Raw genomic sequence first — 27,018 nt, 5'->3', positions numbered from 1 at the left:
TGCACATATATCATAGCTGATTTGAGCCGAAGATACATTTCAAAAGGTAACGGTCTCTCGGCAGTCCACGAAAAACGTAATTTAGTTTTTGAACGTAAGCAACCGTAAGTGTCAGTAAAAAAACGAGATACAAGATTCATGCACTTGCTCTCCGAAAAGAGAGAGCGTGATTGAGAGAGCAGCCGCCGGGAAAGAGATGGAAAACATCGATGTTGGCGTGCCGATTACCGATGCTTTGAAAACATCGATGACATCGATGTTAACATCGATGTTTCTCCACCTCTAGCGACGCGCGAAGAGAAACCAATAAATAGATTTAATTTAGCTTAATTGCCAAGTAATATAAATAAGTGTTGCTTGCCGAGCAACCGTTAAGTTTAAAGTAACCAAGTCAATTAATCGAGCTTAGCAGGAACCAGTGAAAAGTGAGTTAAATATCGCGGGAACGATGGGTTTTTTTGGTGAGGGGTTCCGGGGGCCTGAGGAATTTATTTAAACATTAAGTGGACTGCGAGAGAGACACATGCGAACGCAACGCATATGTACGTATCGAGAGAGTGCGGCAATCAATTCAATTTAATAAAGGTGCTCGATCCTAGTGGCAAACACGGCAAATTACGTAAAATCCGGCCCAAGTGCTCCCCCACTCCAGTGCTCCCAATAATAATAAGTGCGCCAGCAATAATAATAATCTAGAATCGAAGGGGTGTATCACCTGTACAAAAGGTAAAGCACGCGGGGCCCAAGAAAAACCACTCGCCATAAACTGTCGAGCCCCTCGACCCGAATTCTCCTCCATTTTGGGCAATAATCAATAACTGGCCTGCCATTTACCTTTGTCGCCTCAATCTAAAATGGTTTAATAATACTTTTTATCATCGAAAGTTTATAGCACTTTATGAGTTATGCGGTGTTTTTACCCAACCATCGTCCTACTTTTATTAGAGCTGAGACTTTGCTATCTTTATGCTTAAAATATTTTACCGAAAAAGAGAAGAGATAACAAGTTTCAGACGTTCTTATCGTCTGCGCATGGGGATAACCCGTTATTCGGCCTTGCCAGTGGAGCATATCAACAGATATACATACATAGTTAAGGCCCCGAAGTTTGATAGACTTCTTCAATTCTCACTTTTCCGTAATTGTGCTAACAAAGCAATTTTAGCACATATTCGCTAGTGCAGCCTAATGGCACCCATTGATATGCTGCTAATCTCCGTGGGGCCTACCGATCATGTCAATAAACTTTGGATCCACTCCCCAGCTTATCACCAACCTATATTAAATACCCCTATATTAAGTACTCCCAACAGAATTATCAGTTGTTTAACATACATAGCTGTAAACAATTATTGTTCAATTGCGATATTAGTGGCGAGAGTTCAAAATGTTGCTTACAAACCTTACATATTTTGTTGTATTTTGATTCGCCATAAACATATCTTTTGTTATTTCTTTTATCTTTTGAATTATTTATAAACAAACCAGTTCGCACCAATTCTTTATATGTGCATATATATATCACATTGTATCTTTAATGAGTGTGTGTTGTTCGCAGAATGTCGGGCAGTGAAACCAACAAAACACCGCTGCAGCAGCCACAGCACCAACAATTCGCGTAAGTTATCAATAAACATTTCAATTAGCCTGCGAAATATAATCTCATGGGAAAACAAAACATATTTGTTTTTAAAGTGGTTTTTTCCACGGTCAAACAAAAACAACTTCGGTAAATTAAAATTATACAGCTATCTTATTACTAGCAACGAGTAAAAAGCTGATTAGTTCTACTACTTAAAGTATAGAGTTTTATAGTTATCCGTTAAATGGGAAGTAAAATAAGGTTTAAAAATAAAGTCCATTTGAATATTTAATGTATAAAAATCTTGAACTTTTTGTTTTTAAACAACAAAATTATATTAAAATGTCGGTACATGTGCACTAAATACTTTATATAAATATAGAAATTTATTAATGAGCTGTCTTGAATATATTATTTTAGATGGCGATTCGTTACCGAATACCCACTGTACTTGTGTTTATCATCGTTGAAGACTCGTCACTTGAATAGACATTTATACACATTTCATTTTGAAGTGTTTTGCCCTCAGCCAACAGAAAATTTTCCCATTCACCCCACTTTTCCCCCCATTTCGTTTCAATAAAATTAGGACAAATCTAACGACAAGGATAGCGATACTATGACATAATATGATTGCATTTTGCACTATGTTTTTGTTTTCGCTATTGTTAAAAAAAAATGCAAAACCGAAAATAGACCCAAGCTAAGACTAGATATATTCGATCGAGTATACACTGTGTGTTTTGTTGGCAGATCACCAAATATTTCTTCCTTATTAATGGCCAACCCATTTGACCTTTCGTCTGCTTTAATTAAAAGCCCAATTGCGGCACCCTAAGAACGGTGATGGTATATGTGGGCCAAGTTCAAAGCCAAGAAGACAATTGTTTACATTTTGTTGTTGCCACGAGGAGAATGCAAAGGCAATGCAAAGTTAACGCAGTGCAAATATTTGTCAATTAGCCAAGCATAATGAGATACCGACCAACAAATGCCCTGATATCATTATTATTGCAGCCTGCTTCCGAAGATCATCAACGGTGGAATTGCGGGGATCATTGGCGTGACATGTGTCTTCCCGCTGGATTTGGTCAAGACGAGGCTGCAGAACCAGCAGATCGGACCCAATGGCGAACGCATGTACAACAGCATGTAAGTACAACCTAACTTCTATATTTTAAGGATAAAAAAGATATAATAAAACTATTATATTTTTTGGCTTATAAGATTATTTAAATATGAAATACCTTATTCAAGATTAAATTTTGATAAGTTGATTCTTAATTTCGTAACTAATTGATAGAGTCATTATAATTAACAAATAATTTTATAGTAACTATTTTGTATTATATCTCAAATCTAATTGTAACGTAATCCCATTCCAGGTTCGATTGCTTCCGCAAAACGTACAAGGCCGAAGGATACTTTGGCATGTACCGCGGCTCTGGCGTGAACATCCTGCTGATCACTCCTGAGAAGGCCATCAAGTTGACAGCCAACGACTACTTCCGCCACAAGCTGACCACCAAGGATGGCAAACTTCCGTTGACCAGCCAGATGGTCGCCGGCGGCCTGGCCGGTGCATTCCAGATAGTCGTTACCACGCCCATGGAGCTGCTCAAAATCCAGATGCAGGACGCGGGTCGAGTGGCGGCGGCGGCCAAATTGGCCGGCAAGACGGTGGAGAAGGTGTCGGCCACCCAGCTGGCCTCGCAGCTCATCAAGGACAAGGGCATCTTTGGGCTGTACAAGGGCATTGGAGCCACGGGATTACGAGATGTCACCTTCTCAGTCATTTACTTCCCCCTATTCGCTACTCTTAATGATCTGGGTCCCAGGCGTAGCGATGGATCTGGAGAGGCTGTGTTCTGGTGAGATTTCCTTTTTAGGATTCTAATATAAGATGTGATTACAAGGACTTTTTTATATAACAAATATAAATTCTGTAGGTGCTCCTTCCTGGCGGGTTTGGCGGCCGGTTCCACCGCTGCCCTGGCGGTCAATCCATTCGATGTGGTCAAGACGCGTCTGCAGGCGATTAAGAAGGCCGATGGCGAGAAGGAATTCAAGGGCATATCCGACTGCATAACGTGAGTAGCAGTACCATGTGTACTTATCCTCCAGTTAATCACTGCCCTTTTATCTGCAGTAAGACGCTGAAGCACGAGGGACCCACCGCTTTCTTCAAGGGCGGTTTGTGCCGAATGATTGTGATTGCTCCACTGTTCGGAATCGCTCAGACGGTCTACTATCTGGGCGTGGCCGAGGGTCTGCTGGGCGTCCAGAAAAAGTAGGGGGAATGGTATAGATAGTCGCCCAGGCGGATTGAAAAGACCGAAGCATTTTAAGTCTACTCTCTGAATGTTGAATGTGTATGTATATCGTGTTTAAATGTTGTTACAGCTGTCCATGAATGTAATCCGTGAAGTCTTTAAACTAAGCTAAAGTTATCAAGCGGTGCGCTAGCCAGTCAAGTACCAAATGCCGTTGTTAAAGTTTTCCCCAGTCCCATTAACTTACTCAACATTATACAATATGAATTTAGACCATGGCAGAAGACAACTGATGCTCCCAATGACAATAAGATATAACAACATCAACGCTAATATTATGTAAATGGTTTGATTTATATCATAGTCTATAACTGTTGTGTTTGGACACTCTCTCTAATTAATATTGTTTCCTGAGATAAACTCCGCTAGCCATGAATAATTGCCTCAAATTGTATTAGTAATGCATTTTCCTTTGCTGCTAGGCGAATGTTTAGCTTTTAGTAGCATCCAAGAACATGACTAGAGCAATTGTATGCTTTATGAAAACCGTCAGAAATGAACAAACGAAATATATACTATATAACTAAAATTTAGTGGGTTTATATTTGGTTTTTCTTTGCTTAAGTAGTTAATAATGGATAAAGTAGAACAAAAAAAGCCAGCCCAGTTCAAGTAAGCGCCTTGCAAACTACTGATACCACAGCTATATTTTCTTCGGGACCTTTCACAGTGTTTTACCTAAAATCATAAACGGTGGTATTGCCGGAATTATTGGAGTGACATGCGTTTACCCACTGGATATGGTGAAGACGCGATTGCAAAACCAGACAATCGGTCCCAATGGCGAGCGCATGTACACCAGCATGTGAGTGAGTGGGGTTTTGGAAGGGAGTACGGTATCGTCAGCGAGGTGGTTTCTTTTCCTTTCTCAGCGCCGACTGTTTCCGGAAGACGATCGCCAGCGAGGGATTTTTTGGCATGTATAAGGGTTCCGCGGTGAACATCCTTCTCATCACACCCGAAAAGGCTATTAAATTGACGGCCAATGATTACTTCCGCTATCAGCTGGCCACCGAGGAGGGAAAACTTCCATTGCCACGGGCAGCTTTGGCTGGTGGCCTGGCCGGACTGTTCCAGATCGTGGTCACCACTCCCATGGAGCTGCTCAAGATTCAAATGCAGGACGCCGGGCGCGTGGCCTCTGCGGCCCGAGCAGAAGGACGAGAGGTAAAACAATTTACAGCCATGGATCTGACCAAGAAGCTCCTGCGGGAGCGCGGCATTCTGGGGCTGTACAAGGGAATTGGAGCCACCGGGGTGCGGGACATCACCTTCTCGATGATATACTTCCCGCTGATGGCGATAATAAACGACAAAGGGCCACGAAAGTCTGACGGTTCGGGCGAGGCAGTTTTCTACTGGTCCCTCATGGCCGGACTTGTGGGCGGGATGACGGCCGCCTTCCTAGTCACACCGCTGGATGTGATCAAGACGCGGCTGCAGGCCGATAGCGAGAAGGAGTTCCACGGCATCGTGGACTGCGTCCAAAAGACCCTTAAGCACGAGGGAGTTACGGCATTCTTTAAGGGCGGTCTATGTCGGATAATGGTAGTGGCTCCACTATTCGGTATCGCGCAAATGTTTTACTTTTTGGGCGTGGGCGAGAAGATTTTGGGCATAGAGCAAAGGAAGTCAGTCTAAAAGCATGACTAAATGTCTGTTCTGCATAAAATACCCTCCATAAGGTGCTCGATTTTATCCGAGTGAATTTATTTTCATTAAAGTTTCGGATTTCTAAATAGAATGGATGAAAATGCACACTTAAATTGACTGTAAGACTCTGAATTTAGTAACTAAAAAATGATAAATTTTATCGTTTTTGATCGGATCATAATAAAAATCTTAACTTATGTTATGTAACTGCAATGAAGGCTTTTAAACAATGTAAATGAATTTAGTACCAGATCATTTAACATTTCGTGTGTATTTGCTTAATGGTGCTACATGTTAAACTTTTACAATCGATAAGTAATTTTCAAGAATCAGCCTAGGGTTGGCTTGCAGCCCATCTCTCTTATCACAATCCACCTTGAACGGATGTCAGAACTCTTTTCACTCCACAAATCCCTCAGTTTCCTTAGATTACATCCGCGGGCCGGCTGTTTGGAACATCTTCGTTCTCCGAATTCAAGTCTACGCCAAGGAAAAGGCCCTTCCGGTAGTGAATGCTGCCCATTTGCACGATGAGGAAGCCCACGATCGTGACCCAATTCAAGATCTCCCAGTCCATGTTGATTACGAACACCCAGATAAAGTACACGCGTATACCATCGGCCAATATGCGCGTGGTGCTGGACGAGTTCATCGCAATTAATAGGCCAATAAAGTTGTACAGGGCACACGAGACGGCGAAGGCAATCAGAGCCATAATCAAAGAGGGATTCTCCTTCAGACCCTCAAGCAGATCACTCCAATCGTCGAAGACAGCTCGCGAGCTCTCGGTAAAGGGACTCACGGTTGGCAAGAAGTGCATGCAAATGGCCAAAATCGAGGTGATGGCTAACCCGAAAATTCCCTGCCAGCCGGCAGCTTGCAAAGGTGTCACATTCGAGGTCTTGAGCTGCTTCTCCTCGTAGACATACTGCAGACCGTGCAAAATTTCGGCAATGATAATGAGCAAGTCGCCGGTCAAGATGGCTTGACGGTCCGTGTACGGCAATGTGACCTGGTCGTAGCTAACGCGCTGAACGTCTTGACCGACGATGCCCAACAGGCCGCAGGAAATGATGAAGAAAGCCAGCCAGTGGCGTCCGGTAAGCGAGTGGTTCAAAAACATGGTACTGAAGATACCCGCGAAAATCAGAGCCGCGCCTGCAAAGTAGATGAGTCAACATTAGTCAAGATAAGCAAAGCCGCAGACTGATAGACGCACCTCTTATCATCTGGAAACTCGAGGCGTAAGTCAAGTAAAGTCCGGTGAACAGCAGAATAGAGGCTGCCGTATCCAGCACCGTGGGCAGGATCATGCTCAAAGGGCTGAACTCACTGCTGTCCTGAGTCAGGATCCTGTCCAGATCGGCGATGGCCTGCGGATTGCATGGTGTTTATTAGATATGTTCAATAAGTTCTTAAGTGATTACATGGGTAATGCAAGCAGATTTTAAATAATATTAATATAATTAACAATTGTTTAGGCTCAGAATCCTTCTTGGATCATGTATTTCTAACTAGAATCACAATTATTTTAGAGAATAGATTATAGATATGAAAAGGGTTAATATAATGCGATTTTTTCATTAATAGATTATGTCATATGAAACAACTTGAACCGATTTATAAGTTCAATAAAAATGGTGTGGAGATCCTACATTTTGGGCTACTTATTTTGACATATGTACTTATGTATTTTAATTTGGATACAAAACTTATAACAAATCATGTTCTTTGGTACTATATCATCACCATAAACTTATAGAGATAGATATTCTAAATTATAAAACCCATTCATCCACCAAGCAAGCTTAATAAATACCGACTTCAAAGCCGGCTTCAGGACTTACTCCCCGACGATTGGAGATCAGGCGGATCAGCTTGAAAACCACGAAACACAGGAACTCGCCGAGAAACATGAGTAGGGTGAAGACCACCGGATGCTGGAATCCGTGCAGTTTTCCATCGCTGCCAATCACCTGCTGTTGATTGGCCCACCTGCAATACACACACAAAATCGAGTGCATATACATATGTTTAGATGATTTTTGGGGGCACTTATTAAAGGTTTTTCGGTACTCACTTCACTATCAGAACGTTGAAGGTGCCGATGAGCGCAAAGGTCAGCGACACGTAATGACGAGGTTCCATTCTGCGGCGGAAAGCATCCATCCTGGGTGCAGTTCTCGCTAATTCGATTTACAAATATTGATGTTCTTTGTGCAATTCGTGCATTTCGCGATTGTGACTGCGCAGTAATAAGTGCAAAAAAGTGCGGCCAGCTTGGTAATTGACTGCTCTTCCACAGCTCTATGTAACTTGCTCCAAGTATTGTAGCCTGTAACTCGCTGTTTTCAAGATTTACTATCCAATTATCTTGCAATTTTAAGATGAGTAATGTTTATTAGTTCGTTTTTAAGGGACTTTTGTTTGTTTTTTTATTTTCAAGAGTGTGACCGCGTATTGTACCAAAATTTACGCTATAAACATGCTATAAATGCGGATTACAGTCAAAAATTGAGCTGGTCATACCTTAAAGCAACTAGTTTCTTTTGAAAAAAAGCGGGTTTTTTGAAGCAATATGGAATTGAAATATTAAACTATAACATCATTATTAATAGTAAAATGTTCTAGAATCCGTGAAGTAGAATAAAATCAATCAGACAGTTTTTTCAAAAGTTTTTATTAAACGCAAACTTAAAAAATATCACAGGATATGAAAAACCATTTAAATGAAAATACATGAAGTGGTGTTAGTGCATCTATCGCCCAATTGGCATCAATTTTTCTGCGTTGACGGTTGCGTTGCATTTTGTGCTTTTTTCCTGTAAAAATATTAACAACATTATTTAGGAAAAAGTCGTAAATGCTATTTCGAAGAAACATTAGCAAACACAAATGGTAACAAAAAGCGTGTCCTGACGTCTCACCTGTACTCAGATGTGTTTTTCAAGTGTTGTGATCATGTTTTTGAGTATCTTGTTTCCTATTTTGTTATCGTGTCGTGCAGTGTAGGTGTTCCTAGAGCTCGTCTCGGGACTGGGAGGACGAGGGCAGAGTCACCTCCTCGACGGAGCCTAGGTGTATGGTTCTATTTGGCCTGCTGAACTTTGGTATGTATGCGACCGAGTCGCTGTTGCTAACCACCGAGTTGTGTAGATGTTCCGTGGGTGCCGCAGGATCGGGACTTGTGAGTGTGATTTTGGAGCCAGTGGCCACTCTGTGGAATGTATGGTTTGGTGGGCATGTGAGAGGCTGCGGTCAAAATAATAGAGCTGAAGAATTCGCGCGGGAATCCCCAATAACACTGATTTTATAAGACACTCTATAGGGAGTGAAACGAGTTGATCAACTATGAGACCTGCTACAAAAAGGCTTCCGTAATTAAATATTTAAAAAAAAATTATTCCAAATGTAAAAGGTATACATAGTAGCACAGAAAAGAGGCCTTGAGCTCTTGAGATTTCCAGTTTCATTTTTGTTTTTGAAAAAATACTAATACCCTACAGAAGAGTTAGGGCTTTTCCTATCGGCTACTGTTTTGACCACACCTGAATGTTGTGTCCCCCAAAATGTATATTTTAAGGTTAGTATTGCGCTACTTGGCTGGTATTAGTTTGGGGGCATAAGAAAATGACTTCATCTGTCTTGTACCTTATGTACAGCTTTTGGAGGTGGTCGTAGTCGAAGAAAAAAGTTCTGAGAGTGGTTGAAGGGTTCTATTGGCGCTGGCGGGCTCCACCACGTGCTCCGCGCAATTTTTGTGGGTTTCTATTGCAGATCAGAGATCGTAATCAGAGATTCGGACTCGGATCCGCCACCTTACCTGTCCCTGGCCTGCATGCTGGCCTCCACGTCCAGGCTGCGGGGCTGTCGGAAGTCGCACTCCAGCGAGAAGGCCGAGTCTCCGGGCGTGATCAACTCCGGATCGTTCTGGATCACCACGATGTTGGTGTACAGGTCTCCGTCCCGGAGTGTTTGGCACTGGTCCAGCTGGAAGTTCATCTCCATGGTGCGGGCTCCCTGGTTCGAAGAGGGCTTCATGAAGCACGGTGCCGTCTGCTTGTAGAAGCTGCCACGCGTGTACATCACACCCGTGAAGGGCTTCTCCGTCTCCAGCACCACGTTCATTGAGTCCGCTCCGCACTTAAGGTTGACCTTTTGGATGCCCTGATCGCTGCCCTCGATTTTAAAGGTGTCCGAAAGGTCTTGTTCCCAGATTTCTGCAATAGAGCGAGATATTTTCATGGGTGACATTTTAGGATTTTTATGTAACACATTTCCAAGACCTTCGATTTTAAAAAATGCTGGTTTCTTAATTTGAATAGATAATTGGGTAAAATGACTTTTTCCTTTTACACTTTAGATTTGTATTCCTTTGAAAAGAAAGAATTTGAAAGGTAAAGAAGACGTTTTCTTTAATAAGTACATTTTGTAAAATCTTCTTTATTCAACAACTTTATTACTTTTGTATGGATAGAGCTGCCTTGTCGTCCCTAAACTAAATATTTATTTTCTTTTTATTTATGTCACATATAAATATAAGTATCACTTACATTTCTTTATAGTATCTTAAACTTTCTTTAAAATTTGAGAACCCATTACTCTCAATTTCTTTTGTAACTCGCCTTTAACTGCTTTAGGCTTTCTTTGTAGAAATAACCGTTACTTCTACTTGAGCCTAACGTTTCTAGACATTTTACCCAACGAACCGTTGAAGTTCACTCATCTTTCAGATAGCCGGCACTATCAAGTTCCGCTAACCGGTTTTTGTTTATTTTGGTCTGGCTAGAACAACCCGAAGCAAAAGAACTTAGCTTTGAGAATTTCTCCACCCAACTTGGATGAATCAGTCACAGTCCTCTTTTGTTAACCCGAGTCAAAGATCTTACCTTGATTTTGGTGTTTTTGTTGCTTATTGGCCGACACGTAGAAGACCAACAACAAGTTGCAGGCGAACAAAAGCAGAATGCCATTCAGTAATCCCGACATATTATTGCACTTTAGTATTATCCAACACAAAACGATGTAGAGATTTCGCGGAGCTATCTGAGTCTCGGAGATGTCTTTGCAGCTGCAAGCCAAGATTTAAACTGACGAAGCGGTTGCGCATGCGCAGCGCATATAAGCGCGACTCGAAAGCTCGGCTTACAGCACCTGATACAAAAAAAAACGATAAAAAGAGGTTACTTAAGAGAGAAAGAGGCGTTTTGAACGGAGAGCCAGTGAGAATTTGGTCAATAGCTGAGCATAAAAATATTTAATTGTACTGCGCTTTTGATAAGGCGAAAATTTATTGGCATTGCCGAGTGGAAAAGCCACATAAATCCACAAGGAGAGACAGGTGTTAAAAATTTGAACCACTTAATACCCCTTAAAAACGGTTTAACTTTACGAAATGTTTACTATAGAAATATAAATGTAAACAAACAAGATATTATTTGTAAGCCCAGTACTTGAAAAGGTCTTGGCTATTTTAATTTTGTAACTTATGGTATTTTAGAACAGTTTTATAAATTTCATATCGCTATTATAAATTATCTTTCAAAGAATGTGAAAATACCTTCTGCCAGGGTATCAATATTTATTTAAAGCGGCAGTTTAAGGAAAACAAAATGCGGCATCGGTCCAAAGACATTTCCGCTTTTCGCGTGTGGCATGTGGATTTCTGCTGTGTTGCATTCGTTTCGCATTTTTAGCGCTGCATTCAACCAACCGATTTTGTTTTTCGTTGCCGTTCATTATTCAAAATGTTATTAAACTTCCCCGTTTTTTTGCGTCTGACTACGGCTCAATTCAGTTTCAGTTCTCCTTCATGCAACCAATTTAATAATTTCAACTATGGTTTTTTTTAGTTTTCCAACCTGCCTTTTGTTGTTACTTGCATCTTTTGTTTTTCGTTTATTGCGTTAATTAAAGTGTAATTAGTTAACGATTCGGTCTGGCCATGCCAGCGAAAGGTGGAAGTGGTCGTGTTCAATATTGACCAGAAAATGCATTTACTTCGAGATGTTCGTGGAAACTTAGCTGAACATGATTAAGTTGTTATGCCTCCTTGTGAATGCGATATTCGAAGATGGCTTTAAAAGATTGTGGAAAATGATTATTCCATTATTTCAGTTAAATACTAATTATTTTAATTAATTATTTATTTATTTTATTTTAAATTATATGGTAAGTTTGTAGGTTTGTGTGCCCTGATAAACAGTTTAAATCCCTATTTGGGGTGTCAATGTAATGCAAATATTAAATTTTTCATTATCATGATTCGTTTACTTGACTATTAAGTATTTTATATTTAATAAAGATACTATAAAAGCTTGGTTATAACTTACCTTCCCCATATTTATGTTATTTATTTGTGATTTTTGTTCGAAGTGCTCTTCACTTATCAGTTATTATTTATTGTTATTTGCTATCTGCAACAATTATCGTCACCTGATTAAAAGCTTATCAATTTCCAGTTGCAAAATAAATTGATTTTTGCCTTTTTAAACCATATCAAGTTCATTTCTAGGACACTATATAAGGTCATCCATGGAGAAGAAACCCCAAATAATTTAGTTTAAAAATCTTTATTTATCTCGTTCATTTTTTTTGTAAATCTGCTTTATTACTTCTTCTTCAAGGCAGCCCAATATACCTTCAGTTCGTTGCCCTCCCAATCGAATGGTTTGGTCAAAACACTGAAAATAGACAAAAAAACAATCAATTTACATAATACCTTAATAGAGAGGATCGTGAAATTAGCCAGTACATAAAGCTGGGGAAAAAGGAGGAAAATCGACGTGGAGCACGAATCGAAGAAGTGGAGAGACCAACAAGTTCAGCCTCGAATCAGGGGGAAACCGAGGAGATTCCGCTCGGTGGGAAGTGGTCAGTAATCGACGGGCTGTGGGGTCGGGGAAGAGGTTGTCTGGCGCCTACTGCACCGATGGCCAAGATTGACAATGATCATGCACACATATATGTATGGACAACTAACCGAGGAGTGGACCCCCAACCGCAGGAAAGTGGAAATGATGTAATGGTAACATTGTATCCGAGTTGCACAATTTTCGTTGTGCCGCTTTTGGCCAACTTCCGAGTCGGACACTCACTTTTCTTTTAGATACTGCAGCACTTCCTGCTCCTTATCGCTGAGGCCCAGTTCGAATGCCTCCAGGTTGATCTGCAGCAACTGGCGAGTCTGCATGCCCGTGAGGAAGGTGCTCACCTCCGGCAGTCCCTTCATCGTGTAGAACATGGCCAGTTTGCCCAGCTCCACCCCGCGTTCCTTGCAGATCTCCGATGCCTTCCGGGCAATGGCCTTCTGATCATCGCTGGCCGGATGCCAGGGCTGGGGTCCACCATTGGTCAGCAGGCCAAGGGCGTGGGCCGCAGCACAGATGACTCCCAAGTTCTGGGACTTGAAGAAGTCCAGGTACTCCAAGAGCGTTTCATCGGTCAGGGTGTATCTGGCATAGGTGAGAACCGTCTGGAAGAGTACGAGAAATGTTAATATTACAATTTTTTAACTTTAAATAAAGTAAATGAAGCGGGAAATATGTATTACTTACGTGGAATCTTCCTGCCGCTCGGGTTAGGCACTCCTTAAGCACCGAAATCGGATAGGCAGACACTCCAATGAACCTGGCCTTGCCCTCCTTGACCAGCTGCTCCAGAGTTGGCAATGTCTCGTTAATGACAATGTCCAGATCCTTGGCAAACTCGATGTCGTGAATCTGAATAACATCCACGTAGTCCAGACCCAGAAGTTTAAGACTTTTCTCCACACTTTCTCTAGTCTTTTTCGCGCTAAAGTCGAACATATTCTCGTAGTCGAGATCATAGCGAGCCACTTTGGTGGCGATGTAGTACGATTCCCGAGGTATGCTCTTCAGAGCCAAACCGAGGACCTCCTCAGAGCGACCCTGACCGTACCAGGGGGCGGTATCAATGTAATTGATGCCCGACTTCAGCGCTTCATGCACTGTCTGGATTCCCTCCTCCAGATCAAAGCTTGAGGGGGGATATGAAATATAATTTTATGACTTTAAATGCACACATGATAACATATTATAAGATGTCTCTTACTAGATTTCTCTTACCCGTAGTTGGCGCACAGGGCGCCGCCGCCGAAAGAGACTTTCGAGACCTCCAGGCCCGTCTTTCCGAGATTGCGATATTCCATGCGGCGCACCTTCGCCTCATCGTGGAAACCCTTCACATAGGTGGCCGGTAATGTTCCAGACATTTTTGAAAATTCCAATATATTTTGCACTCTGTTAAAATTCGATTGCGAGTCGCAGCAATACTAACTACAGATTGCCATATTTTTAGCTTATATTCTGAAAATCAAACTGTGCACTTTATCAAAGAGAGGGAGAGAGAGAGAAAAGTACGTATTTGGGAGTGGTTTCAAAGTGTAAGTAGTCTAAATCAAGAATAAAGAGTGGATAAGCAGGTTCTACAGTTTTCTCTTCTTGGCTTAAGATCATAATAAAAGAGGGTATAAGGGGAAGAGAGGTTGTTAAGAATTCTACATTTCTACACTCAGTTATAAGCTTTCGTGGCTTTCTTCTCTCACTCTCTCGATGCTTCTCTCATCAAAAACAAACCCCCATTTATCAACGAGGTTTTGTATAAACAAACGCTAGAATACTTCGAATAAAGAAATACGAATAAGCACTTGTCTATATTATGTTTTGCTTGTATAGTGCATTAAATTACTTTTACCAGGTATAGACAAATGAACCTGCCCTGAGCTTATCTTGGAATTGTTTGTTGGCTCTTTTATATTAATTATTTATAGGCTGCTTATGTGCTTAATAAAGAATTGGAGATTACAGAACACACAGTAACCTAGTAGGTAATTTAAAGGCGCACTGATCTTCGATCTGGGTGCCTTAAGATGTTTTTAAATAAAGCGGACCCAGCTAAGACCCAAAGAAATTCAGTAGCCGAATATATAAATTTTAAAAATCTTTATTTCTATAGAATTTCATATTTAGATACATTTTAAATCTGCTTTTCCTGTATATCCCAATAATTTCCTTGGTGTTCAGAGCTCAAGTTCGTGTGCCTATTTCGAGTGTCCACTCACTTAAACATGTTAACCGTGGATAAAGTGGAGCCCCAGCTATAGGACTTGGTGAAAACGCTGAAACAAAGATAGATATAGAAATACATGTATTTTGTCGATTGGAATGGAGATTGGACTTGAACACTCTGGACTGGATTGGGTGGCCATTAACCAGTTTGGTCAGGCTGATGGCCAAGTTCGTGCCCGTGATGCAATTGCTAACACCAAATTCGACTTGCACAGTTCCCTGTTCGGGGTAACCAGTTGTTGGCCAACTTACTTTTCGCGCAGGTACTGCAGCACTTCCTGTTCATGGGGAGTGAGTCCATCGAAGACGGCATCCAAGTTAATCCGCAGCAGCTCTCGGTTGGGGATGCCGATGAGGAAGGTGGCCGCCCCATCCAGTTGCATGGTATAGTACATGGCCAGTTTTCCCAGCTCCACGTTCCTCTGCTTGCAGATTTCGGCTCCCCTCTTGCCCACGGCCAGGAGTTCAGGACTCCCAGGATGCCAGGATTGGGGTCCGGCATTGCTGAGGAGTCCCAGAGAGTGGGCGGCGGCACAGACAATGCCCACGCCCAGTTCCTTGAAGGCCTTCATGTTTCGCAACAGGGTGTTATCCAATAGGGTGTAGCGGGCATAGTTGAGCACCACCTGGATGCGACCTTTGCCCCGCTCGGCGCACTCCTTCAGCACGTCCACGTCGTAGGCGGTGATCCCGATAAAGCGGGCTTTTCCCGCCTGCACATACTCCTCCAGGACGGGAATGGTTTCGTTTAGGACTATGTCCAGACTAGGTGCGGCATCCACATCGTGAACCTTTCAATGGATGTCATTTTGTTTGATTAGCTTATAATCTAAGGAGCACAACCCACCTGCAGAATGTCCACCATGTCCAAACCGAGCAACTTCAGACTCTTCTTCACACTATCCCGTGTTTTGGCAGCCGTATAGTCGAACATCTTCTCCGGATCCAACTCATAACGCGCCACTTTGGTGGCTATATAGTATGCCTCCCTGGGCACATCCTTCAGCGCCTGGCCAAGCAGCTCCTCCGACTTGCCTTGGCCATAGAAGGGGGCTGTGTCTATATAGTTGATCCCGGATCTGATGGCCTCCTGCACAGTGCGGATGCCCTCCTCTCGATCGAAGTCGTCGGAGAAGAGTTTCGAGAGGGTGGCGCCGCCGAGGGCAATTTTGGATACTCGCAGCCCCGTGGAACCCAATTTGCGGTACTCCATACGTCGCACCAGCTCCTCATTGTGGAATCCCTTAACAAATGTGGCTGGCAATGATCCCGACATCTTCTACTTTTCACTTTGCAAGCTCAAATAGTCGAAATGCCAAGCAGTGATGCGCTTTTATATGCTCTAAGCTCTAGGTTTTTACTCATAGATAAGAAAGAACTGTGGGAGTATTAAAGTGCTTTAAATTGTTTGAGTAGGGTTCTTAAATAGATTCGTTTCTCTTAGCAAGCTTCTCTTACTGATAAGCCACGGAAGAGAGTTCGCACTTTTTACAAGAGCTCGCTACTCGTAAATTCGTAATTTACAGAAAATGATTTTCCCGGAATGTGATGGGGATAGTTAGCATAGGTTATTAGCTGCTCAAAACAGTCAGTACTTTAGCTGTACGCCGTCATTTGGCGATTAAAAATCCGCAAAAAAAAGGCGTACTTTTGACTAAAATCTAAAACCCAATTTTCCGCCATAAGAAATCAGTGTTTTGGCTGGCATAATGCAAAAAACGTCAGAATGTGGAATGTCATATCTCGTTGAGCTCGAAATTTAAATTTCTATCCACTGGTGCTCAAACCTGAACATTTTTTATTTTGGCCATTTTACGAAAAAAAAACATGGTACATCCCCTTAGAAAAAAAACAAAAATTGGCCAAAAAAAAATTTTCCCTCAAGGTGAAGTAAATAGTTAGCATAGGTTGTCAGCTGTTCAAAACAGTCGGTCTTTTAGCTGTACGCTTTGATATCGCTAAACTACGACTAAAAAACTGCAAAAGAAAAGCGTATTTTTGACTAAAATCTGAATCCCATTTTTCCGCCATAAAAAATCAGTGTTTTGGCTGGCTTAATGCTAAAAAAGGTCAGAATGTGGAATGTCATATCTCGTTGAGCTCGTAATTAAAATTTCTATCCACTGGTGTTCAAACCTAAACATTTTTTATTTTGGCTTTTTTTCGCAAAAAAACATGGTACCACCCCTTAAAAAAATTCAAAAATTGCCCAAAAAATACATTTTGATAAAGGTGATGTAAATAGTTAGCATTGGTTTTAAGCTGTTTAAAACAGTCGGTCTTTTAGCTGTACGCCTTGATTTCGCTAAACTACGACTGAAAAACTGCAAAAGAAAAGCGTACTTTTGACTTAAATCTGAATCCCATTTTTCCGCCATAAAAAAAACGTGTTTTGGCTGGTATAATGCTAAAAAAAGGTCAGACCGTGGAATGTCATATCTCGTTGAGCTCGTAATTTAAATTTCTATCCACTGCTGTTCAAACATGAAAATTTTTTATTTTGGTCATTTTTCTCAAAAAATCATCCAAAAAAAAAAATGCAAAAATTTGTCAAAAAAAAAATTTCCCCACAAGTGATGTAAATAGTTAGCATAGGTTGTCATCTGCTTAAAACAGTTGATCTTTTGGCTGTACGCCTTGATTTCGCTAAACAACGACTGAAAAACTGCAAAAGAAAAGCGTATTTTTGACTGCAAATCTGAATCCTTATTATACCCTTGCAGTGAATTTCGAATTAAATTTTATCAAAATAATATGAATCAAATTATAGCTTCGGTGTTTTTTGACATATGATCTTATACTATTGGGAATATCATTTTTTTTATTTTTTGTAAAAACCGGACGACTCTAACTTATAGCTGTCAAGGAAACGGGCAGAGAAATAATGAAATAATTATTTTTTTTGAAAATTTTGCTGTGTTGATTTTGTTGTATTTTCTTTTACTCCGGTATATAGCATATTTTAACTTTCCAGCATTTTTAATTTAATTTTACACAAATATCAATAAAGCTAGCAACAAGCCATAAGAATTTAACATGGTGTTACTAACATTGATTATTTCTTATAACTGCAAGGGTATACAAACTTCGGCTTGCCGAAGTTAACTTCCTTTCTTGTTTTTCGTATAATTTTGAAAACACCTTCCTTTTTTTAATACTAATTTTTTTATTTATCAGAGAAGATTCTGAGCTGGATGTTGCTTCCAATCAATTGTCAAATCGTTAAGAGTAAATATAAATATGTGCTTTATAAATCATATGCATGAGATAGGTGGGAGCACCGCTCAGAAGAAGACGTCGAAGTCGCCCTGTGGCTGATAGCCAGCTCCGGGTGGGATCAGCTGGGGTCGCTGCTGCTGGCGCTGTGGGCGGGGCACGATAATGTCGTTGACCTCGTGGAGAATGCCATTGGTGGCCACCACATCGCACTTGGTGACGCCGGCGTTCTCGATCTTGGGACGGCGATCGCGGGTGATGCGCAGATGCTGGCCGGAGATGGACTCGATGGAGCGGACAAATGGCCAGTTGGTTGGGATAATGCCAGCACAGCAGACGACATCCTCAACAATGTGGGTCTTGACCAGGGCCACAGGGTCGCTGGGCTTGGCTGCACCCTCTCCGGACTCGCTTAGCTCGTCGAAGACATCGTTCTTGGGCACCAGCAGGGTGAGACTTCTCGAGTTGTTGGACAACAGCTGGGTGAGATTGGCCTTGCGCACCAGTTCCAGGAACTTGCTGTAGTTGGGATTGGCCTCCAGCAGCTTAAGCATGTTCTGGGGGATTATTACAAAATTATTATAAGTTCTGATTTGGTGAGAACCTCTCAAAAACGCACGTTCTTGGGTGGCGCCAGGGCACGATCCACCTGGTGGAGGACGGAACCGCAGCTCTCGTCGTCGAAGTGCACCAGACGGGCACAGTTGACCGTGGCCCGGTTCATCACATCCGAGAAGAGGGCATGGGTGGAGTAGAGGTTCAGACGCACACTGGATCCCGCCACAGTGGGCAACGATTTCTCCGACAGATCACAAGTCTTGATCATGGGCTTGACCACATGATAGTTGAGGAACTCCAGCAGATCCAGGTTGTGATCCAACAGTTCCGGCTGTTCCTTGAGCATGCGAGCCCACTCCGTGTTCTGGAGAGCCTTGTCGGTGGGTGCGAAGATGGTCACGTTGTCCAGATCATCGAACTGATCATCATAGCCAGAGGCCTCAAGCAAACGCTGGAAAATGGTGAGGTTCTTCTGGGACATCAGCGAGGTCATGGGCAGAGCCGACTCGGTGGGCAGAATGGTATCGATCACATGGAGGACACCATTAGTGCCCATTATATCGGCTTCAATGATCTTGGCCAGATTATTGATGTAGATCGGAGCAGGTCTAGTCTGATTCGCAGCCAGGTGAGTGCGGTTGAGGAGCAGGGGTTCTCCCAGCAGATTGTAGGCCGTCGTCTTGGCACCCGGAACAGTGGCCAGCGAGCAGAAGGTGAGGTCCAGCAAGTGGTTCTTCAGGATGTCTATGGGTTATATAGGGAATAATTGTTTTAATAAAGTATGAATTGAATTCCCAGACCAACTCACTTGAAGCACAACCACGTCCCTCCTTGAGGGCACGTCGCAGATGCGGTTCCAGCTTGTCGAAGGCGGCATCGGTGGGCACAAAGATGGTCACCGGCTTGTCATCCTCCAGCATGGCACTAAGGTTGGTCTTCTCCAGGACGGTGCGCATAATGGACATATCCGCCCGCTCCCTGATGATGTCCATGATGTTCTTGGTCAGCGGCTTCAAAACTCCGCCCAGGGTGTGGACTAGGGCCTGCTCCGAGAGCTTGTCGTGCTTCTCGATGGGCACGCAGTTGGCGGCAAAGCGGTAGGGTTCCAGGTTCAAGGCCGCCGGCAGCTGGTAGCTGTTGATCCGAATCTTCTGGTCGGGCAGCTCCGTCTGCAAAAGCTTCTCGTTGGGCACATCCTCCAGCTGAACCTCGCCGAGAACAGCGTGCAGTTTGTAGATGGATGGCTTGGAGTGGGAAGCTTCGGACTTCGCATCTTCAACATTCTGTTGGTTTTAGGGAACAAAAAAAAATTGGTTAGCATGCTAATATTAATAAATTAAAATTTAATTTTCTTAAAAAAGATTATTGGACTTTATCAAAGGTTAAGAGATTTGTTTCTTTTTAAATCCGATTTCTTAATGTCTCGATAACTTTTGGCATTGAGTTAAATTTGCGTTTCGGAAAAAAATAGTTTCTCAATAACAAGTTAGGTTTAAACCGACTGAACACTCTTAACTAAAGGTTATGTTGTAGATAATAAGTTCATAAAAACAAACTCATTTGTCTTTTAGAACAATTTAACTTTGTGTCAATTTTATCTGACAGATAACAAACTAGAACCTTAACATGACATTGAAAAAGGGCCCTTAGAGATCTTTAGAAACTTAAATCTTTGACAATACTGAAAGGATACTAAAGGACTACTCACGTTCTCCTGCTGGTGGTGACCGCGGTACTCCAAGAAGGCGGCGTCATTGGGCACGAAGAGGGTCACCTTCTTGCCACTGCCTCCCCCGAGCATCTCGGCCAGCTCGCCGGCACTGCGGGCGCTCTCGAGGAACTGTTTGGCTCCCATGTCGCTGGCCGTGGCCTCCACGTCCTTGATGTCGATCTTCTCGCAGGGCGTGGTGAAGTCAGCGTTCCTGGGGCGTCCGTATCCATAGCAGCACTGGCGGGTCAGCGTCAGCGTCTTCTTCTTGCCGTTTTGGTTTACACTGAATGGGTGGAAAATATTCCATTAACTCGATAATATTAGGTAATAATCCTGCGTAATCCTCTTACATCTTTGTGCAGACGTGCTTGTTGGGTTTCTCCGCGCAGGAGTTAACGCTGAACTGGAATTGACCGAAGAGTGGGGATCGCACCACGTTGGTAACACCATCACGTTCCTGGCCAAAGGTGTCCACGGTTTCCTCAGCCTCCGTCTCGCTGGCCACGGTCTCGTCTTCCTCCTTTTCGGTGCACACATTGGGGCTGGATAAAGCGGAAAATTAACTGTTGGTTAATTTGTTGTGGTAATCGTTTGGGACAGGCTCAAGGCTTTTAATTAAACTATAATTGTTACATTGGTTTCTATGCCTCCCAGTAAATAAACCAAGCCTGTATGATTCATAAACTTATTTTCTTTTTCAGAAAGAATTGTTAAGTAAATGCTAAATTCATATTAAAGTACGAATATTCCTCTTGTTAATTTTTCCAGAAATTCTTTTCTATCTTCCGCTAATGAGTTAGTCATATATCAGACGTGCAAATCGAAAAGTCAATGTACCCACTGTATGCCTATAATTCTGGCTCAACCCGTATGCCAATATCTCCGAACCAATCAAAATTAGTTGGTTCATCAGCACTCGCTAACCGAGTGTTTGCCAAATGGATTTGCACAATGATCCGTCATAGAGAGCATAGTTATACTATATAAACCTATTTCTATATAAAAGCGTTCGTGTGTTGGCCTAACAGCTTTGCCAGTCCATCAATTCAATTATGGCAACGTGGAGACTCTTCATATTTTTGTTTTTGAATGCGAACTCATTGTGTGCGTAACTTTTAGAAATTTCCCACTGAACCACAGATGTACGTACGTACATATATATATATAGGTTTTTATGTAGCTAATTTTTCAATTTGCCACATCTCTGACTTTCATTTCACTATGCCCACTGCAACGAGTTCATCGCTCACTGCAAAAACGACGACGAGTTGATTTCACAATTTAGAAAAGTGCAAGCTCGGCTGTACAAACAATGTATTCGTGCACTTATCCAATATAGTAGACACTATATATTCATTCACATTCCTTATATACAGTGTCCAACTGGTGGGTCAATTAATCAAGGCAACAATCGGGCCCTAGAAATATTAAGCAGCCTCACAGCTGGCAGTAATCTCGGATGGAAAATTATTTAACTAGGTATTTATTATTTAATTGATATGCTCGATTGCCTCTACAATAAGCGATAAGCCGACCAACTTTACACAATTAGAGAATACTACTGAACACTATTAAAGACATAATACACTATACAATCTCGTATTTAATAGGTCGAATGAACTTGACATTGTGCTCTCTTAATTGCCAAATGCCAAGAACGGCTAAGTCAGAAGCAGAATCACTCGTGTGCGGCGATTAGGAAAGACGCGAAACTTACTGACCATAACTGGGGGAGTTTCCAACAATCAAGTTGGGGGAAAAGAATTATATGTTTAATGGGACTCCCTTGATCGATGGTACTTACCCCTTCCACCAGGGCTCCTGTGTGGCTCCGAAGCCGAAGCCTCCGAAGGAATTGAAGAATTCATTGCCAAAGAAGGGGAACGACTGCTGGAAGAATATGGCCGGATTCGGGGCATTCACATCCGTGGTGATGGTATCCACATCTGCGAAACAAGGAAGTGCAATTAAAACTCTTGCTTATGTCACAAATAAATACATTTAAGTTTTAATTAATTCCGGAAATTAAAATTAATTAATTTAAGTATTTTAACTAACTTTTTTGTTAAAACACAATAACTTAAAGTTGTTACCCAATTTACTGCTTTTTAAGTAAGGAAATCCAGACTAAAGATAATATTTGGTTACTTCTTTTAAGAGGTTTTTCTAGTTGCAGATTTCATTTTAGATTATTAATTTGGATTTAATTTTAGATTGGCTTATCTCTGTGCTGGCAAATCTTTTCAAGACTGTAATTATAAAGTGTTTTGTCCTTGAACATTTTAAGTTATAAAATCTTTACACTAAAAAACAAACGCACCGAATTCTATAATTTAAAAAAAAAATTTTAATTTTAGAAAAATGTTTAATTTTTTTTATTTTATAGAACTAATGTTATAACGCTTAGGTATTATATTTTTTTGGTATAGAGATTGCACTTACTGAAAGGCTTCTGCTCCACACCGCTTGGCGTTTGAACGGGAACGGTGGCTCCCGCCTCCTGGCGTCCCTGCGGCGACTGCTGGTGCTCCAGGGGCACGAACTCGGTGTCGAATCCGCTGTTGAAGAGTGGCAACAGGTGAGAGGAGTGGAGCTGCGGGTTCCAGACGCTCGCCATCCGCTGGGAAGCCTGGGCATGCATCGGATCGTGGGGCTCGAGCGGTGCGAGTGGTGCGATTGGCAGGGGCGCAAACATATTGCGATGCAGCGGCAATGGGTGGGTTAAGTGTGGCATAAAGCTGCAGATCGGTGGGGTTGGTGGTGCGTGGTTGGTTTGGAGTAATGTGGTTAGTGTTACTGTATATAGTATGTACCCATGTGTGTGTTCTCTTCATGCAAATTCCAGGGTGAGCGGAACGATTCGAAACGGAACCGGGACCCAATAATTCATATGCCATCATTGTTCCCTCGCATAAAAAGAAGCTCAACTCTACCCCTTCCAAACTAAACATATATATGTCTAAATATATATATATATATGCTGATCGTGCTCATTGTTTAGGTTTTTTGCGCAGCATTTGCCTGAGCCGCATATTAAGCACCCTCCAGTCGAACTCTTTATAGAATCAAATGAAAATAGCTTTTTAAGTGCCGAAACAATCGCAAAAAAATAAGGCATACAAAACTTGAGAAATGTTCCTGCACTTGTCATCCATCAACTGAGATTTATGTCAACGGATTTCGGTTTTTTCTGGGTCTCCCACTGCATTCGAAATCCAGACGGTGAAGACTGACTCAGATACTTTCTATGAAGACTGAAACTGAAGCGTTAGCCAACTTTAAATTTTTTTTCGCTACGGGTCATTAAAATACGCTTCGCGGGAGCTAATTAAAAAAAGCTCATAATAAGTGCTAAATGAAAAAAAAAACAAAACGAAACTAGCTGGAAATAAATAATAAAACAATAAGGCCCGAAAAGGCAAAACGTAAACAATTTGTTCGGTTGCTGACTTTGAGGTACTTCTGTGTATCCGATTCTCTTCTGGTTGGAGTTCTGCCTTTGGATGACTCATCCGGATGGGACGTGATCAGTAGGGCTCAAAGCGGCTCAGCCAGATTTACAGGCTATTTAAGCCGACAGAACGATTTCGAGGCTTGGCCATTTGCCAGATAAATATGTGCCTCTTTTTTGTTTAATTTTTATGTCAGTTTTGCTTGAAATCACTTCTATGATTTTGCTTAGGATATGTGCATTCCGACTGTAATCAATTCTATGTCCATCAATCAATTGTTCACTCGTTTTACATTTTACCTATCCACATCAATAATAGATTTTTCCTTTGCTTATAGCAGAAATAATTTCTAGCCACCTAAGCTTAAAAAACTTAGCTGTTACTTCCTATAACTTGTATTTCATCAATAATTTTTACAAATTTTTCAAATAAATAATCTTTAAGTCTTAATATGATATTTAACAGCATCTAAAGTTACTTAATATCTTTCTCAATTTGTAAGCATCTTAAAGATTTAAGCATTTTTTGAATATTTGTTATGCAAGCAAATAGATTTTGTTGTATTAATAGCTTATATGAAAATAATTCCAAGTATTTAAATCTTATCTGTTCCCTTATACAACGACTTCCTTAAAATCGTTTATTTCATCTAAGTTTTCTAAATAAAATCTTAAAAGATAATGCTTAAGTTTAAATATGATACTCAGCATAATTTTCCTCAAGTTCCCAAAATGTATATTTAATTAATTTACTTGTGAATAATTTATGAGTACTTTGAATGTTTTTTTCCAAGCCATCCTATTGATATCTCTAGAATGCATAACCAATTTGTAAGACGAATAAAATTTGTATGTAAACAAACTAAATTCTGTCCGCTCGAAGCCAAAGCGAAAGTCATTGGCCACAGACGAGATGATGAATCAGAAATTTCCAGAGAAATGTTTACGCCGAGGGCAGAGATGTGTCCATCCAAATGGCTGCCTGATTTAATTAAAGCGCAGCCGTGGCAGGCAGAAATCAAAACATATAGAGAGCGTAAAAGGGGGAAATACGAAACCGAAAAATAAAAAGCAAACAAATTGTGGGTGACCCAGTTCGAGGGCAGATTATATAGTTTTTGGGGTAGTCTTTAGCCGGCGCATTACCTGATCACAAAATGCATAATCATAGCACTTAATGCCGTGTCAAATGTCAATTGCTTTCAGGGCCAAAACCGTTGGAGAATTCTGTGTCAAAGATGAGCCCTCCGGCGCTGTGAACCCAAAGGTTGCAAAGTCAGCCAAGTGTGGAGCGGCATCGAAGATCAGAGGAAGAAGATGTGGATGTTGTGGCTGAGGTTGCCCAAGTCCCGCGGTGTTGCCCCACTTAGGTTGCACATTGTTCTCTTGCGATGCAGTATCTTTCGCAAAAATAAGATAAATGCAAGTCGGCCAAAGACTTGGATCGTGGCCTTTTTACCAGTTACCAATTCTTCGGCGCAGAACCGACAGAGTTCGATGGGGAATCAACATCGCCAGACAATCTCCTCGACTCAACAGTTTCAGTTTAAGGTTTATCAATTGAGGTCAATACTCGCCGGGCTTTGGACTTTCTTTCTTTCCGGGGGAACTTTTCGCTCTTTCAGCGCCTCCACCACCATAAACAATTCGGTCAACTTTATTTGCAGTTTCGTTTAGCGGGCGAAAATTTCTCCAAGAACAAACAGGGCTCGCTGTCTGAGCTTGAAAATGTCATAAAAAGCACTGAACCCGGTATTAGCCAACTTTTATGTGGTGTCATTGGGTTTTGGAACCCGTGTGGAACGTACAACACGCATGTAACGAATTTTAAAGTTGTTTCCGTGTAAACTCATTCGGAGTGTTTGCTTTGGTAAGTAGTTGTGAATGGGTGTAGTCTACTGGGGAATGAAGGGATTTCAGCAGCTAGGGTTTACTTATAGTTCACCTGGACTTATCAGAGGATTCGGAAGAGGAGCCCGCCGAGTCGTCGAATTCAGCAACCTCATCGGAACTCGAACTAGAATTCAACATTTCATTTATTGGGAAAGGCTTAGAAGGGTTCTATAAAGGGTACTACAGGAATTAAGCAGCAAAAATTATGTAGTTATATTAAAGTACGCAATTTGTGTGGAACCATTACCACTATTGGTTTCAAATATTTTGAGGTGTATATCAATTTACTTAGACACATAATTAAAAATTATATTATCAAGTGATTCAATTTAGGAATCTAGTTAGTGATTATTCTGTTTTGTTGTTTCAACTAAGTTAAAATTTTAATCGTAAACATTTTCTGATCCCCTAAGGGGTCTTAAATGAGCTGAGATGCGATAAGTTGGTAGAAATTTCTAGATACTAATGAATCAATGAAATGGCATTTTATGGGCTTTAGTGTTTTTTTGTTTTTTGAGAACCCATTAGTTGTACAGGCATTCTCAACATTTCATATTTGTTCCGATAACATCAAACATTTAGTTCATGCCTTATCAAAAGATGTCGATGTATGTTAACTAGTAAACCCGCAAAGCAAAACAACTCAAACTACGTGAAATGTGCATGAAACGAACGCTACACAGCACGAAAAAAGAGTTGAAATATAATACTCACTCGCCGTAGAATGGGACCCCCTGGATCTGGATGGATCCCAGGAGGAGTAGGCAGGCCCACAGCCGTAGCATGTTTGGTATCACAATCTTGAGCCTCAGTTGGGAGCTAAGTAAATGTTAAATGAGACAAGCTGAAAGTTGAGTTTGCTGTAATCAAGGGAGCTGGAGCTGTAGCTGGTATGGCTGGATGGATCCGAGAAATTTTCACTGCGATGGAAAAACAGCTGAGGCGGTCGGTGGAGACCAGAAAATACAGGTTTTCCACGCAGCGGTGCACTCGCGTATGTAGGTGACTGATTTTGGGAGTGAGAGCGACGGCCGAAGAAGAAACTTTTCCACTGTCTTCACGCATTAATTGCAAATATGTATACATATGCTGCCTGTCACTCACGTGTAATTATTGTCAATTGTCTTGTTTTACTAAAATTGGCACACACTCAATTATCAAATGTCTCTGGCTCCTGGCTCCAGCCATCTAACAGCTACCACGATCACAAAAAACAGGCACTCACGAAGTGGTAATAGGTTGGTTGTTCCGGACGATGTTGCCGCTACAAGTCGCAGTTTAAAACTAACTGCCCAAGAACGTCGAACATCTGGTATTTATAAGCTGCTCTGCCTCAGTCGCTGCCTCTGCCTCTGTCGATATCAGCGCACAGTGATCACGACAGCTTCGGGAGAACGGAGAGAACTTTTGGGGAGGCTTTGAGATCGGGTGTACCTATGTTCGATGCGGGTGGCAGGAGGTACGAATGTTTTGTGAAAGTGCCAACATGTAACGCACTATAAAGGAAAAAGTGTGACTCGAAGCAATTTTGT

At 41.7% G+C, this 27,018-nt stretch overlaps 7 protein-coding genes across 16 annotated transcripts; 2 read left to right on the top strand and 5 right to left on the bottom strand.

Moving 5' to 3' along the window:
* Nucleotides 1–270: 270 nt before the first annotated feature.
* Nucleotides 271–4,444, top strand: LOC119551546 (mitochondrial glutamate carrier 1). 3 transcript variants are annotated; one of them, XM_037860942.1, is made up of 6 exons: nucleotides 271–425; nucleotides 1,559–1,618; nucleotides 2,600–2,734; nucleotides 2,968–3,453; nucleotides 3,532–3,672; nucleotides 3,732–4,444. In XM_037860942.1, exons 2-6 carry the CDS (start codon nucleotides 1,560–1,562, stop codon nucleotides 3,874–3,876), a joined length of 966 nt encoding a protein of 321 aa, XP_037716870.1. In that variant the 5' UTR covers nucleotides 271–425; nucleotide 1,559; the 3' UTR covers nucleotides 3,877–4,444. The 3 variants fall into 3 exon arrangements, with proteins under 3 accessions (XP_037716870.1, XP_037716885.1, XP_037716878.1); XM_037860950.1 differs by lacking the exon at nucleotides 271–425 and adding an exon at nucleotides 528–726; XM_037860957.1 differs by lacking the exon at nucleotides 1,559–1,618 and having other exon boundaries at nucleotides 279–425.
* On the top strand, nucleotides 4,397–5,781 carry LOC119551567 (mitochondrial glutamate carrier 1). 2 transcript variants are annotated; one of them, XM_037860969.1, is made up of 3 exons: nucleotides 4,397–4,527; nucleotides 4,586–4,720; nucleotides 4,788–5,781. In XM_037860969.1, exons 1-3 carry the CDS (start codon nucleotides 4,490–4,492, stop codon nucleotides 5,554–5,556), a joined length of 942 nt encoding a protein of 313 aa, XP_037716897.1. In that variant the 5' UTR covers nucleotides 4,397–4,489; the 3' UTR covers nucleotides 5,557–5,781. The 2 variants fall into 2 exon arrangements, with proteins under 2 accessions (XP_037716897.1, XP_037716905.1); XM_037860977.1 differs by having other exon boundaries at nucleotides 4,586–4,724.
* A 39-nt stretch (nucleotides 5,782–5,820) lies between these two features.
* LOC119551537 (solute carrier family 35 member F6) lies at nucleotides 5,821–8,008 on the bottom strand. The gene is made up of 4 exons (XM_037860930.1): nucleotides 7,649–8,008; nucleotides 7,416–7,563; nucleotides 6,788–6,941; nucleotides 5,821–6,726 (listed from the first exon to the last, which is right to left on the bottom strand). The coding sequence occupies exons 1-4, from the start codon at nucleotides 7,735–7,737 to the stop codon at nucleotides 5,993–5,995; spliced, it is 1,125 nt and encodes a 374-aa protein (XP_037716858.1). The 5' UTR covers nucleotides 7,738–8,008; the 3' UTR covers nucleotides 5,821–5,992.
* Nucleotides 8,009–8,255: 247 nt separating this feature from the next.
* Nucleotides 8,256–10,634, bottom strand: LOC119557252. 4 transcript variants are annotated; one of them, XR_005220060.1, is made up of 4 exons: nucleotides 10,458–10,634; nucleotides 9,392–9,788; nucleotides 9,220–9,336; nucleotides 8,256–8,390 (listed from the first exon to the last, which is right to left on the bottom strand). XR_005220060.1 is itself a non-coding variant. In XM_037869943.1 (3 exons), the coding sequence occupies exons 1-3, from the start codon at nucleotides 10,555–10,557 to the stop codon at nucleotides 8,587–8,589; spliced, it is 696 nt and encodes a 231-aa protein (XP_037725871.1). In that variant the 5' UTR covers nucleotides 10,558–10,634; the 3' UTR covers nucleotides 8,495–8,586. The 4 variants fall into 4 exon arrangements, 2 of the variants coding, with proteins under 2 accessions (XP_037725871.1, XP_037725883.1); XR_005220058.1 differs by lacking the exon at nucleotides 9,220–9,336 and adding an exon at nucleotides 8,496–8,785 and having other exon boundaries at nucleotides 8,264–8,390; XM_037869943.1 differs by lacking the exons at nucleotides 8,256–8,390; nucleotides 9,220–9,336 and adding an exon at nucleotides 8,495–8,785.
* A 1,490-nt stretch (nucleotides 10,635–12,124) lies between these two features.
* On the bottom strand, nucleotides 12,125–13,866 carry LOC119552623 (L-galactose dehydrogenase). Its single transcript, XM_037862294.1, has 4 exons — nucleotides 13,656–13,866; nucleotides 13,125–13,566; nucleotides 12,666–13,042; nucleotides 12,125–12,251 (listed from the first exon to the last, which is right to left on the bottom strand). The coding sequence occupies exons 1-4, from the start codon at nucleotides 13,799–13,801 to the stop codon at nucleotides 12,179–12,181; spliced, it is 1,038 nt and encodes a 345-aa protein (XP_037718222.1). The 5' UTR covers nucleotides 13,802–13,866; the 3' UTR covers nucleotides 12,125–12,178.
* Nucleotides 13,867–14,516: 650 nt separating this feature from the next.
* Nucleotides 14,517–15,965, bottom strand: LOC119547504 (L-galactose dehydrogenase). Its single transcript, XM_037854399.1, has 3 exons — nucleotides 15,505–15,965; nucleotides 14,910–15,448; nucleotides 14,517–14,707 (listed from the first exon to the last, which is right to left on the bottom strand). The coding sequence occupies exons 1-3, from the start codon at nucleotides 15,931–15,933 to the stop codon at nucleotides 14,647–14,649; spliced, it is 1,029 nt and encodes a 342-aa protein (XP_037710327.1). The 5' UTR covers nucleotides 15,934–15,965; the 3' UTR covers nucleotides 14,517–14,646.
* Nucleotides 15,966–17,803: 1,838 nt separating this feature from the next.
* LOC119547475 (periostin) lies at nucleotides 17,804–26,821 on the bottom strand. 4 transcript variants are annotated; one of them, XM_037854381.1, is made up of 10 exons: nucleotides 26,712–26,820; nucleotides 26,201–26,305; nucleotides 25,539–25,610; nucleotides 22,585–22,700; nucleotides 21,947–22,088; nucleotides 20,493–20,684; nucleotides 20,140–20,425; nucleotides 19,240–19,714; nucleotides 18,493–19,175; nucleotides 17,804–18,430 (listed from the first exon to the last, which is right to left on the bottom strand). In XM_037854381.1, exons 2-10 carry the CDS (start codon nucleotides 26,269–26,271, stop codon nucleotides 17,942–17,944), a joined length of 2,526 nt encoding a protein of 841 aa, XP_037710309.1. In that variant the 5' UTR covers nucleotides 26,272–26,305; nucleotides 26,712–26,820; the 3' UTR covers nucleotides 17,804–17,941. The 4 variants fall into 4 exon arrangements, with proteins under 4 accessions (XP_037710309.1, XP_037710291.1, XP_037710316.1 ...); XM_037854363.1 differs by lacking the exon at nucleotides 25,539–25,610 and having other exon boundaries at nucleotides 22,585–22,880; nucleotides 26,712–26,821; XM_037854388.1 differs by lacking the exon at nucleotides 25,539–25,610.
* Nucleotides 26,822–27,018: the final 197 nt, after the last annotated feature.

This window comes from Drosophila subpulchrella, chromosome 3R (assembly GCF_014743375.2).
Source record: "Drosophila subpulchrella strain 33 F10 #4 breed RU33 chromosome 3R, RU_Dsub_v1.1 Primary Assembly, whole genome shotgun sequence".
Taxonomy (NCBI): Eukaryota; Metazoa; Arthropoda; class Insecta; order Diptera; family Drosophilidae; genus Drosophila; species Drosophila subpulchrella.
Note: the sequence above shows the minus strand (reverse complement) of the source record. Positions and strands in the feature narration are given on the sequence as shown.

Bases quoted from the DNA above. Each gene is read 5' to 3' on its own strand.
- LOC119551546 (XM_037860942.1), top strand. From the start codon at position 1,560: ATGTCGGGCAGTGAAACCAACAAAACACCGCTGCAGCAGCCACAGCAC. The intron at 2,735-2,967 runs GTAAGTACAACC...ATCCCATTCCAG, and splicing joins GAACGCATGTACAACAGCAT to GTTCGATTGCTTCCGCAAAA. The intron at 3,454-3,531 runs GTGAGATTTCCT...TAAATTCTGTAG, and splicing joins TCTGGAGAGGCTGTGTTCTG to GTGCTCCTTCCTGGCGGGTT.
- LOC119557252 (XM_037869943.1), bottom strand. From the start codon at position 10,557: ATGTCGGGATTACTGAATGGCATTCTGCTTTTGTTCGCCTGCAACTTG. The intron at 9,789-10,457 runs GTAAGATCTTTG...GCTCTATTGCAG, and splicing joins ACAAAAACACCAAAATCAAG to AAATCTGGGAACAAGACCTT. The intron at 8,786-9,391 runs GTAAGGTGGCGG...TACATTCCACAG, and splicing joins AGCATGCAGGCCAGGGACAG to AGTGGCCACTGGCTCCAAAA.
- LOC119551567 (XM_037860969.1), top strand. From the start codon at position 4,490: ATGGATAAAGTAGAACAAAAAAAGCCAGCCCAGTTCAA. The intron at 4,528-4,585 runs GTAAGCGCCTTG...GACCTTTCACAG, and splicing joins AAAAAGCCAGCCCAGTTCAA to TGTTTTACCTAAAATCATAA. The intron at 4,721-4,787 runs GTGAGTGAGTGG...TTCCTTTCTCAG, and splicing joins GAGCGCATGTACACCAGCAT to CGCCGACTGTTTCCGGAAGA.
- LOC119547504 (XM_037854399.1), bottom strand. From the start codon at position 15,933: ATGTCGGGATCATTGCCAGCCACATTTGTTAAGGGATTCCACAATGAG. The intron at 15,449-15,504 runs GTGGGTTGTGCT...ATCCATTGAAAG, and splicing joins ACATGGTGGACATTCTGCAG to GTTCACGATGTGGATGCCGC. The intron at 14,708-14,909 runs GTAAGTTGGCCA...TCTTTGTTTCAG, and splicing joins CTGCAGTACCTGCGCGAAAA to CGTTTTCACCAAGTCCTATA.
- LOC119552623 (XM_037862294.1), bottom strand. From the start codon at position 13,801: ATGTCTGGAACATTACCGGCCACCTATGTGAAGGGTTTCCACGATGAG. The intron at 13,567-13,655 runs GTAAGAGAAATC...TCCCCCCTCAAG, and splicing joins GCCCTGTGCGCCAACTACGG to CTTTGATCTGGAGGAGGGAA. The intron at 13,043-13,124 runs GTAAGTAATACA...GTACTCTTCCAG, and splicing joins GAGCGGCAGGAAGATTCCAC to ACGGTTCTCACCTATGCCAG.
- LOC119551537 (XM_037860930.1), bottom strand. From the start codon at position 7,737: ATGGATGCTTTCCGCCGCAGAATGGAACCTCGTCATTACGTGTCGCTG. The intron at 7,564-7,648 runs GTGAGTACCGAA...TGTGTATTGCAG, and splicing joins TTCAACGTTCTGATAGTGAA to GTGGGCCAATCAACAGCAGG. The intron at 6,942-7,415 runs GTAAGTCCTGAA...TGCAATCCGCAG, and splicing joins TGATCTCCAATCGTCGGGGA to GCCATCGCCGATCTGGACAG.
- LOC119547475 (XM_037854363.1), bottom strand. From the start codon at position 26,271: ATGCTACGGCTGTGGGCCTGCCTACTCCTCCTGGGATCCATCCAGATC. The intron at 20,426-20,492 runs GTAAGAGGATTA...CCACCCATTCAG, and splicing joins AAGCACGTCTGCACAAAGAT to TGTAAACCAAAACGGCAAGA. The intron at 19,176-19,239 runs GTGAGTTGGTCT...TATAACCCATAG, and splicing joins GGGACGTGGTTGTGCTTCAA to ACATCCTGAAGAACCACTTG.